At 41.6% G+C, this 12,061-nt stretch overlaps 1 protein-coding gene across 12 annotated transcripts in view; it reads right to left on the bottom strand.

The window, feature by feature from the left end:
• dapp1 (dual adaptor of phosphotyrosine and 3-phosphoinositides) overlaps window positions 1-12,061 on the bottom strand; it is a 63,181-nt gene that overhangs the window by 33,934 nt on the left and 17,186 nt on the right. For 4 of the 12 annotated variants that reach the window (XM_061844194.1, XM_061844198.1, XM_061844197.1 and 1 more), the window contains exons 3-9: window positions 11,103-11,225; window positions 8,542-8,675; window positions 6,894-7,024; window positions 6,415-6,462; window positions 6,218-6,280; window positions 6,044-6,129; window positions 2,012-2,099 (exon numbers count right to left, since the gene is read on the bottom strand). In XM_061844194.1, coding sequence (XP_061700178.1) covers window positions 2,012-2,099; window positions 6,044-6,129; window positions 6,218-6,280; window positions 6,415-6,462; window positions 6,894-7,024; window positions 8,542-8,675; window positions 11,103-11,225 — 673 coding nt within the window. The other 8 variants (XM_061844190.1, XM_061844192.1, XM_061844191.1 and 5 more) reach the window with 5 other exon arrangements.

The following is a 12,061-nucleotide window of genomic DNA, read 5'->3' as shown; positions in this document are numbered from 1 at the left end:
TGGGAATCCATCTTGTTATGGATAACCCCGAATAAAAATGTTGACAGAATCAACTACATACATTACAATGTACAGAAACTAGGTAACTATACGGAAGCAGGCTTTATTGCCATAAAAGAGCAACTAGCTGCAACATCACTCATGGCGTTCCAGAACCGCATAGCGGTCGACATGCTCCTGGCTGAGAAGGGTGGCGTCTGCGCAATGTTCGGTGACCAGTGTTGTTCGTTTATTCCAAATAACACAGCACCTGATGGGTCACTCACAAGGGCCATTCAAGGCCTCCGCACCCTAAACCACAAGGTGAAGGAGCACTCTGGCGTGAGCACATCAGCCTGGTCTGAGTGGTGGGAAAAAATGTTTGGCAAATATAAAAACCTTGTGTTCTCTGTCCTAGTTTCTATAGCTGTGTTTACAGCTATTCTTACATTGTGTGGATGTTGTTGTATTCCCTGCATAAGGGCATTACTTAACCGACTTATAATCACTGCTATTGCCCCGACAAATTCAAAATTGGCAGAAATATATCCACTATTGGCACAACAGGTTAATGACAGTGATGATGTTGACCACGATGATGATATGACTTCTCTTACAGACCTGTTCTCTGATTCAGAAGATTACAAGTAATTCAGCTACTGTGGATCGAAGAGAAATAAGAGGGGAAAGTGGATTCGTTGGCAGAAGAAGAGGAGTGCACAGACCCTACAACTGAGTGTAGGGACTTTGAAGGTTGTGATTATGACAGAAAAAGATCAGGAGTTGGTTGACATGATGAGTAGGAGAAAGATTGATATATTGTGCATCCAAGAGAGCAGGTGCAAAGGTAGTAAGGCTAGAAGTTTAGGAGCAGGGTTTAAATTATGTTGCAATGGAGTAAATGGGAAGAGAAATGGAGTAGGGGTTATTTAAAAGGAAGAGCTGGCTAAGAATGTCTTGGAGGTCAAAAGAGTATCAGATCGAGTGATGAGGCTGAAACTCAAAATTGGGGGTCTTATGTAAGTGATTAGCAGCTATGCTCCACTGGTAGGATGCGACCTACAGTTGAGAGAGAAACTCTCGAAGGAACGAGATAAAGGGGTTCTGAGCATTCCAAACAGACTTGAGGGTTGTGATTGGCTCAGATTGTAATGGATCTGTTGGTGAAGGAAACAGGGGAGATCCATCCTATCCAACCAGCTCACTCTTCGGGAGAACCTCAACATCTTCATTTCTGCCACCTTCAGATTTGCTTCCTGTTGTCTCTTCAGGGCCAACGTCTCTAATCCATACATCATGGATGACCTCACCACTGTTTTATAAACTTTCCCCTTCATTCTAGCAGAGAATCTTCTGTTACATACCACCAGACACTTTCTGCCAGCTGTTCCAACCTCTTCCAAACCGTTGCTTCACTTCCTTACCACACTCACCATTGCTCTGAATTGTTGACTTACTTGAAGTCGTCCACCCTCACAATCGCTTCTCCCTGGAGCCTCTCTCTTCCCCCTCTACCCCTGTCATTAATTACATATATTCTGTTTCCTTCGGCTAATCTTCATTCATTGACAAGAAGAATGTACAAATATTTTAGTGTCTAGATGTGCAAAGCTGACAGAGCCATATGCTGAAGACTTGAACTTTATTGATGCAAGGAAGGATAGAAATACACATTTTTTCAGATTTTCACTATATATCCTAAAATATTTGAAAACTGTATCTTTCATTTCTACTTTCCAATTTTCTGCTACTTCATGTTATCTATCACATACAATCTAAATTTTAAAAGAAAAAACTTCAGTTGTAAGGTGGCAAAATGTGAAAAAACAGTTTTGAACACTTTTTGAATGCACTGTATGTTGCAACCTCCCCTACAATTGACGCTTACAAAATGCAGTAGGATTTTTTTTCATCCGTAATTGGCCGAAAACTGCACCGGTCCAGTAAGAGAGGCCTGTAAGTGGTTTGACTTAGTTTAAATGTGACACTTCCTAACGGCACTGTGTTGAATATGATGTCTCCAAAAGCTCACCAGTTTCCATCTGAGAATCTTGATCCACTCATCTGCTTCCACGCCAGTCTTTGCACAGAGATAAAATCTTCTCTCTGGAAACACAAGACTGTGGAGGCAATATATATTTGTTTTGAGTAGAAGAATTTCAGTTTTCAACATTGTAATTTCACATTTACAGTTCACAATTTCCTCATTCACAAATAAATGTCTTGGAATTTTATCACTCTGCACACAAATTTTATCCTATACAGAAAATCACATCCACACTCACATTCATGACACCTTACCAACCACTTTGTGTATGTTAATGAATCAGAATTCATTCAGAATGACAGTTTTGCACCTGGGGTGTTTCAATCTGCATAAACTGTGCTCCTATTTCCCTATACAAAAACATCCATTCAACGCATCTTAGGAAATACTCAAAGGTGGGAAGTTGCAAGATGTGGCCCCAAAATGTAATTGTTATAGCTTACTAAAAACACAAAGTGATGTATAAGTGTCAACTGTGAAGACTTTCAAGTTCTTGGAAATTACAGTCTCGCAGGACCTGAAGTGAGAGACACACATCAACTCCATCCTCAGAAAAGCCCAGCAAATTATGCACTTCTTACGGCTTGTGACAGTTGTATACAGCGGTCATTGAATCAATTCTCTGAACCTCCATCACAACTGGTTTGAGGTTGCCACAAAAAAGGACAAACGTCATCTGCAACGGACAATCAAAACTGCTGAACGGATTGTTGGCACCACCCTACCCACACTTGAGGACTTGCACACTACTCAAACTAGGACAAGAGCAGGCAGGATCCTAACGGACCCTCCTCATCCTGGCCACCAGTTCCTTCCATCAGGTAGGCTCTACTGATCAATGCAAATCAAAACTACAGGAATTCAAACAGTTTCTTCCCTCTTGCAATAAAGTTATTAAATTATTGAACAGATGACCTACTATTCCACTGCAACGTGTTGCCAGTTTCTCCGCTTTGCATTGTTGTTGTCAAACCCTGCTGGGACAATCAGTACAGTATTAGTATTATACACAATAGACTATCGTCACTTTAAATTGCATGCACTCCTTGAATCTTGACACCCTCTGCACAATTGTTATTGCACTGGACTATCACTCTAAAAAGCACTCTGAATGCTAGAAGACTGCATCCTTGCACAACTTTGCACAGCTGTGACTTCTTGTCTGTGTCTTCCCTTTCAATTAACTGTCTATTGTTCTTCATTCTTGTTAGTTTGTTCTTGTTCTTTGTATTCATTATGTATGTTGTACGAGGGCAGCACCGACTACTGGAGACAAATTCCTTGTGTATTCCTACTTACCTGGCCAATAAAGCTGATTCTGATATAATAATGATGTCAATCATTTATTTTTCATTAATTCTAAAGTTAGATTTGAGTGCTGCAGACAAAACATCCGTCCATCCATTTTCTTCGCCGCTTATCCTCACGAGGGTCGCAGGGAGTGCTGGAGCCTATCCCAGATGTCAACGAGCAGGAGTCAGGGTACACCCTGAACTGGTTGCCACCCAATCGCAGGGCACATTGAGACAAACAGCCGCACTCACAATCACACCCAGGGGCAATTTAGAGTGTCCAATTAATGTTGCATGTTTTTGGGATGTGGGAGGAAACTGGAGTGCACGGAGAAAACCAACGCAGGCACGGGGAGAACATGCAAACTCCGTATTAACACCAATACGCATTTATCCTAACCCAGCAGCCACACACACATGTCCTGTTTTCTCTTTTTGTATGCCTGATTTTCTTTCTTTTATCATTAGTTTCTTTCCTTTTTAGCAGTTTATAGTCGTAGAGACATTGAGAACCCTATTTAGTGTGTAGTAACCTTCACTTGAGACTGATTAAGAAAAAGGTTTCTCATCATTTTCCCTAAATTTCATCCCAAAAACTAAGATGGTGCCCTTTCATGAGATAAATGTTGATCTGGAAGTGGAGAGCAAGTGATCAACTACCCCAAATTTATTTACCAAATCAATTGAGTTTTCATTCAACCCATATGGGCTCCAGTGGTTTTGGTTATATGACTTGTTTGTAGATTGTACAAAGGAAAACACGAAACTAGGGCTGGGTTATTATGGGGAAAAAATAAAAAACATGATTATTTTGATTGATATTGAACTAGATTAATAAACATGATTCCTTCATTTTACAACTTTGGAGTTATTTAACTACCAAAACTAAACTTGGAATCTAAAAGAATAACCAAATCTAGTAAATTTAAATGAAAAAGGAAAAAAAATGCTGTCAGCTAAAAATGTAGAAGAAAGTCACATTATACCTTAAATTGGGGGTGTCGAAGAAAGTCACGTTATACCTTAAATCAGGGGTGTCACGGGCCACATTTTAGATACGGTGTCTCTCAGAGGGCTATTATGACTGCAAAACCGGAAATATCTTTCATTGCCTCATCATACTTACACATAAAATTTCTGGACTGGTTTTGGAATCAGAAATCAAGGGTAATGTTTTTCAACCTTTGTTTATGTTTGGTAACTCAAAAATGCTTAGAAATTCTCAATGTTATCATGAATGATATGACCATTAGAAATTTCAGTCAATATTTTCACAAAAATCATGGATCTTGATTTCCTTTCGCGGGCCACATAAAATCATGTGGCGGCCCGGACCTGGCCCAAAGACCTTGTGTTTGACACATGTACCTTCAGTAAACAAATTTATCACAGATAAGGAATAATATATATACCCTTGATTATTGTTTTCAATCTGTCCATTTTTTTCCCACTTGTCTGAGGAATGGTTACGGGGGCCAGCCACTTTCTCCAGCTCTTCTGAGGGGATCCTGAGCCCTTTCCAACCTAGCTGAGAGACATAGTACTGGGGCGTATCTAGTGTTGCTTCTAGTGGGACAACACATCACCAGAGATGCGTCCAGGGGGCATCCTAAACAGATGCCTGAGCCACCTCATCTAGTTCCTCTCAATGCAGAAGAGCATTGGCTCTACTCTAAGCTCATCCCAGATGACCGAGCTTCTTGCCCTATTTCTAAGGGAGAACCTGGACACCCTGCAGGGGAAACTCACTTTGGCTGCTCGTATCCGGCATCTTGTTGTTTCGGTTATGACCCACAGCTTGTGACCATAGGTGAGTGTACGAAGGTAGAGCAACCAGTAGAGAAGTTAGCCTTTCACCTTAGCTCCTTCTTCACCACAACGGACCGATACAATGTTTGCATACTGTAGAAGCTGCACCGATCTGCCTGTCGATCTCGCGTTGCATTCTTTCCCCACTCATGACTCAAGACCCCAAGTATCTCATCCTTGACCTGGACCCTTTTCTGACTGATGAGCTTCGCCACTTATTCTCACAAGGGTTGGGGGCATGCTGGAGCCTATCACAGGGATCTTCAGGCACCCAATCGCAGAACACATATAAGCAAACAACAATTTGCATTCACATTGACACCTACGGGCAATTTAGAGTCTTCAATCAACCTAGGATGCATGCTTTTGGGATCTGGGAGGCAACCTACACAGGTACGGGGAGAACATGGAAATGCCACACAGCTGGGATCAGGATTTGAACCCGAGTCCACAGGACTGTGAGGTCCGGATGGTCCCGATACAAGGAATTTGCAGAGTGATCATTTGTGAGGGAACGGGGAGTATGGTGGTAGGCCCATTTAGGATGACTGAAGTTGTCAAAACGCTCTCTGCAAAATATATGGCAATTCTAACTTGCCTTTAGCTGTCATGGAACAAATAGAATCGTGCTTAATGAAGTAAAGTATTTCTCTTCCAAGACACTGCACCATCCCACGATGCATAAAATGTCATTGAAGCTGTTGCAGCTATAGGTATAATGCAAGGGGGGGAAAATGGGTGTGGCCATGATCATCCTGTGACCTTTTGAGAACCTGTAGAGTATCTTTAAAGGGAAACCCTACAAGGGTGGACTATTACTCCTCCAAACGCAGCAATTATTGCATCCTCAGTGAGATACAGGCGGAAACTATGCATGGATTTCCCCACTCTGATTCCCACACCAGTTAACCCTTACCAGAAGCAGTTGATTCTTTCATGAGAGTAGTCAAACTGGACTGCAGAGCATGCATTGAGATCCAGGGTTCGAATGGGCTCTTCATACTGCAACAATGAACCAGATCTTACAATGTGCTATCGGTGTAACCCCATGGGATTGTAAACCATTTAAGGAAATAGAACCAAAACTAACCACTTGGTCTTTAAAATATTTCAGTTCATTTCTGCTTAGTGTGAACCATCTTTGCTTCCAGCTCTGCAAACCAAGCAGTTGTTCATGTGAAATAACATCATACATGTAAATAACAATACAGTACACACAAATCGTATAACAGTAGACATAACAGGATATGAGACATGGCTAGGATTATGTCTTTCTGCTGCCCATACCTTTATAATTGCTCCTTGTTTCAGTAGGTAGCCTTCTTTTGTACCTAGCTGGTAACACAATTGACTTTTAAAAGGAAAATTCAGATGACCACTGCGACAATATTCCTTTTACATTACACTCCATGGCCAGTGAAAATTAAGCTTATGAATAAATAGAAAAGACAGCATAAGAAGAACTAAAACAAATCGAACGTAACAGATACATTTCGTAGCCCAGGCAACACAAAGATGGATGCACACAATAATTTGAAGCTAGCTCAAGAGAGGCTACTTGAATTTTAATTGCTGGAAAATAGTCAGTGTTCACATAATAAGATTATCTTATATTGGACTGCTGAATACTGCACTGGGACTTGCTATGTGCTATACTATGTGCCTTTGTGCTGCTACTTTGGCTGGCAACAGACCTTTTAATGAACGTAACACCCAGATTTTTCATGAAGGTAATCATTACTTATCCGAGATTTTGAGTGTCGTACAGAGGGAGCATTTGCCACAAGATCATTTTCTGTACGTCCAGTCTGCAGAGCTGTGTGAACCCGCACAGATTCATAAATGGATGGCTCTTCAACTTTCCATGGGTATGGATACTTGAGCACTATGAGAGTTCCTAAAACATGGGAAAATATAATAAAGAACAGCAACCATGTTAAAAACTGTTGTCTTATTTCTAATCGTAATGAGCAAAAGGTGCACATTAATTATGAGCAATGTGTTGAATTTGTCCACAAACATGTGAAAATGATTAAATATTGAAGGACTAAACACATCAGCTACCATCTCATGTTCACGTTTCCACAAGAATGCAACTAGGATTACAACTCCTTAATAATTGTGATTTTTTTTTTTTGCATTGTGATCTCAGACATTTGTAAATATTCTAGATTTGTTTTTTCCAATGCTGGTGGCCATAATCTTGGGTAATAAGGGATACATTTTCAGAATTTTCTTTCACAGCTTTTTTTTTAATTATCTGCTTATCATATCTTATTATCTCATACATTGATTAGCATTCTGCAACATTGAGATGGAAATAAAAGTTTGTGCGAGCTACGACAAATGTATTTGATAGTGTGGAGAACATGGTTTCTGGATGTCAGGTGACAGTGCCTAGATGAACAGCCACCACATCTGCGTGTTGGAGACTATAGTGTAAGTGTTGTTTAGAAATTATGGGTATTCTGTGAAATAGTATTTTCTTCTTTTATTTTCAGGTTGTACACAAGCAAACTTTTGGGACACATCATGGAGCATTAATGGAAACCAAAGCTGGGCACCATCAATGACAAAACTAATCTCAAAGAGTATACAAAGAGAGAGTTGAATGAACTAAAAAAAAGTTGCACAACAGCTTATAATTCCAAGAAGAGTCATCCATAGACGTCTGAAGGACCAAAATACATCTTTTCCTGGCAAACCACAAGTCATTGGTGAGAATTTTGAGAAAATGGTCGTCAAATGGGTAGTGCCCTGCAACCAGTGAGGCTATCCAATGGACTCTCATGCTCTCTATTTATATGAAGGCGATAAAATAAAATATGAACAAAGAACAAGTTCTTGTTAAAACCAACCGTAAAAAAGTAGCTTGAACTCCAAGTGGTCAAAAAAACAGGATGTCCTCTGGCATCCAGTAGGAAATTTCACAGAAAATTGAGAAGCCCAGAGAGCTCAACAGAGGAGTCCAGTAAGTAAAGCAACTTAACACGAACTCATAAAACTGGAATATTCCAGTTCAAGCAGCTGCAGATCAGTGGTTAAGATAATCACTTGCCACCATGAGGGACCAAGGTTCAAGACCCTGATTGAACCATCCCTGGAATTCACAGCTGTATTGTCTTTGAGCAAGACACGTTTGCCTGGGTGCTTCAGCTGCCCTCTACTCCAGTGTGTTCCACTAACAAGTGTGTGTTCACTGTGATGGGTAAAATGCAGAGAACAAATTATATGTGCATCCATGCACATTCATGATGGTTCTTCTTTGTTTGATAACAGTTTTTTAAGAGCAACTGGCCCAACTGAATTGAAAACAAAATGTTTAAATCTTACATGTTTTACTTGGCTTCTTCCTTTTTTACAACAAACAGTGACTGTTGTGAATGTGTTGAGTTCAAACTGTGGTCGTTGTACCTGTTTCGTTGCCAACTAGTGGCTGATTGGCGAAGTGGTTGATAAAGTCATGAAGGGTGGCAAATGTGTTAAATCCAAACACATAGCCATTGTCTTTGTGTTTCACATGGAAATGCTTGACTGAATCCTTCGCCCTGCAGGTTGGATTAGAACATCATACTAATTTAGGAATTTTCACATGAGTCTTCTGACATAATGGTGTTTTATTAGTGACTTTTAAGTGTCCAAATTGAAAAGGGAGTTTATTAAAATATCTTTTCAGATGCAATCGGACTCTTTCTGTTGACACTTTAACATTTCGTGGAAGTCGGGGACGTTGGGGTCAATTTTTGAGAAGGACTGCTGATGTTCTTTTTAAAAAGTACGATTGATGTGTTCCAATATAAGGAGATCACACTCTTCGGTCTCCATGAAAAACTATGCAAGAGCACCTACAGGAGGGAAGACTACAACCATGACCATACATAGGTGTGCAATGTTGCTTTCGTCCGAGTTGTGAAACATTACGACCTGGTCAGGGTAGTGTTGGGTACATGGGTACACACGCAAAATGCCCACTTGGTCCTTGTTCAATAAGAGTAGGAGCTTGGGTCGCATTGTCGTAGTAAGTCAAGCCAGTTTATGGCAGATGTTGGTCTCCACCATGAATAACCTTGTTCTGTTCATTATAGACGGAATTTCTAGACACAACCATGGAATAAGGGGTCTTAGCCCACTGAGAATCTACTCCTCGCTATTTTCTCATTTGCTCCAATGGCTTCACTGCACACTTAGCTTATGGATTTACTCATGTGGAACACAGCTAAGAGTGTTTCTGTCTGAAATGAGCTTCCTATGCAAGATAGCTTGGGACAGTCTATGATCTAGAGTGAATATTATCATCCCTGAACTCCTCTCCTCTAAGCTTCTCCAGCTCAATGTCTCACCTGCCACAGGGCAGTAGATCTACTAATTCCTGATGGGCAGGACACAACAGGTGAGGTTCGGGGACACCACCCCATCCACGCACAGCATCAGCACCGAGACACCCCACCCAACATTGTGTCCTCTCCCTTCCGCTCTTCTCACCCTACACAAACGACTCGACCTCAAGGCACCTGGCTGTCAAACTCCTGAAGTTCGCAGATGACACCAGGGCCTCATCAGAGATGGCGACGAGTCTGTGTATCGACAGGCAGTGGCGAGACTGGAGCTTTGGTGTGGTGTGGTCAACACAACATGGCGTTGAACACTCTAAAGACTGTAGAGATGATTGTGGACTTCAGTAGGAATCGTTCACCACAGCTGCCCCTGACGCTGTCCAAGTGTCTTGTGTCAACTATCGAGACCTTCAAGTTCTTGAGAATTACAGTCTCACAGGACCAGGACCTGAAGTAGGAGACAAAAATCAATTCAGAAAAGCCTAGCAAAGGATGTACTTCTTGTGGCTTCTGAGGAAGCACGGCCTGCCACAAGAGCTACTGAGCCAGTCCTGCGCAGTGGTCATTGAATCAGGACTATGTACCTCCATCACACTCTGATTTGGGGCTGCCACAAAAAGGACAAACTTTGATTGCAACGGACAATACAAAACCACTGAATGGATTGTTGGCACAACCCTGCCCACCCTTGAGGACTTGCATGCCACTTGAACTAGGACCAAAGCGGGCAGGATCATTTCGAACCCTCCAATCTCGGCCATTAGCACTTCCACCTCCTTCCGCCGGGTAGGCGCTACTGGTTGATGCAAATTAAAACTAACAGGCATTCAAACAGTTTTTTCCCTCTTGCAATTAAGTCATTAGATTCTTGATCAGTGAAGCTGCTATTTTCTGTCTTGTGCAGTTGTTGGGACACACCCTCACATCCTGATGGTCGAATCAACATTAGTAATAGTACTATCGACTATTGCACAATTCGTCACTTTAAACTGCTCCCTTGCACAATTGTCATTGCACTGGTCTATAACGGTGAACTGCAAATGGGGAAGGGCACACTGTAAAACCTTAACATAAGGTGTAGGGATGACAAACTAACTGCTCTAAATGTGAAAAGACTGCATCTTTGCACAACTGTGACTCTTATCAGGAATAGTTTCCTATGAATTGAATGTCTATTCTTCTCAGTACTAAACATGAATGTCATGCCAGGGAAGCACCGACTGTTGGAGACAAATTCCTTGTGTGTTGTTACATAATTGGCCATTAATTCTGATTCTGAAGAGTTCGGTCATGAGGGAATCAGACTAAAGCTGGTGCTCCTCCATGGTGAGAAGAGTCATCTCAGGAACTTGAGCCATATTTTTTGGAGGCCTCTAAGTGAGGTGTTCAAAGTACAACGAAGAGGAGTCCTAATAACAGACATACTGGAGGGACAACTCTACACCTCATAGCTGGTCTGGGAACACCTTAGGTTTCCTCAGGTGGAACTGGAAGAGACCCAGATAGGCCCTCCTTAATAAGACTGCAATACCTGCAACTTAGACTCAGATAAGCAACGGAAAATCAATGGGGCAATCTTAATCTTTGAAAGCAAACTGTTATTTTTCTCTTTCTAATTTTATGTATTATATACACACTGACCTTACAGATAAAGCAAAAGAACATGGTCCCTCATTACTATTTCTCAGGAGGTAACTTCCATCACTTCCATTGGACAAGAGGAGTGCCTCAGCCGTATGACGAGACAGATCATAGTGGTACCATCTATTAAAAAAAAAAAAAAAAAAGGGAAGAGATATTACAGGTCACTGTCTATAAGTAATACAAACTTTGCTTGATTAAATATGATGGTCAACTTCTGATTCTTTTATTTTTTTTAATTTGCTTACTGCTTTCTGACAATTTCCCTATGCTAAATCTACGTTTTGGTAATGATTAAATCTCTTGGTAGTCTGTTAAGAAGTGAACATGGGCTGTCCATAATTGTAAAATTCTAAAGACAGTAGTTCCCAAATTTTATGTGAAGAAATTATTTGAAGACTTTCAGTCAGTAGTAAGGTGAGGTGAGTGCTGTACTTGTGAGAATTGAGTCACCTGCTTACCTGGATAAAGAAGGATAATCCATCCATCCATCCATCTTCAACCGCTTTTACGGGTCGGGTCACTGGGTATGTAGCTTCAGCAGGGATAGCCAAACTTCCCTTTCCCCAGCCACTTCTTCCAGGTCTTTCGGAGGTATCCCGAGGCATTCCCTAGTCAGCCGAGACACAGTGTCTCTAGGGTGTCCTGACCATCCCCGGGGTCTCTTTCTGGTGGGACATTCCCGGAACACCTCACCCTGAAGACCTCCGGGAGTCATCCGAATCAGGTGCACCAGCCTCATCATCTGGCTCCTCTCAATGCGGAGGAGCAGCAACTCAACACTGAGCCTCTCCTGGATGACCAAGCTCATCACCCTATCTCTAAGGGAGAGCCCGGACACCCTACAGAGGTAACTCATTTTGGCCGCTTGTATCCGGGATCTTGTTCTTTCGGTTATAACCCACAGCTTGTGCCCATAGGTGAGTGTATGAACATAGATCGACTGGTAAATTGAGAAC

Source organism: Syngnathoides biaculeatus, chromosome 15 (genome assembly GCF_019802595.1).
Source record: "Syngnathoides biaculeatus isolate LvHL_M chromosome 15, ASM1980259v1, whole genome shotgun sequence".
Classification (NCBI taxonomy): Eukaryota; Metazoa; Chordata; class Actinopteri; order Syngnathiformes; family Syngnathidae; genus Syngnathoides; species Syngnathoides biaculeatus.
This window is presented reverse-complemented; position numbering and strand designations above follow the sequence as displayed.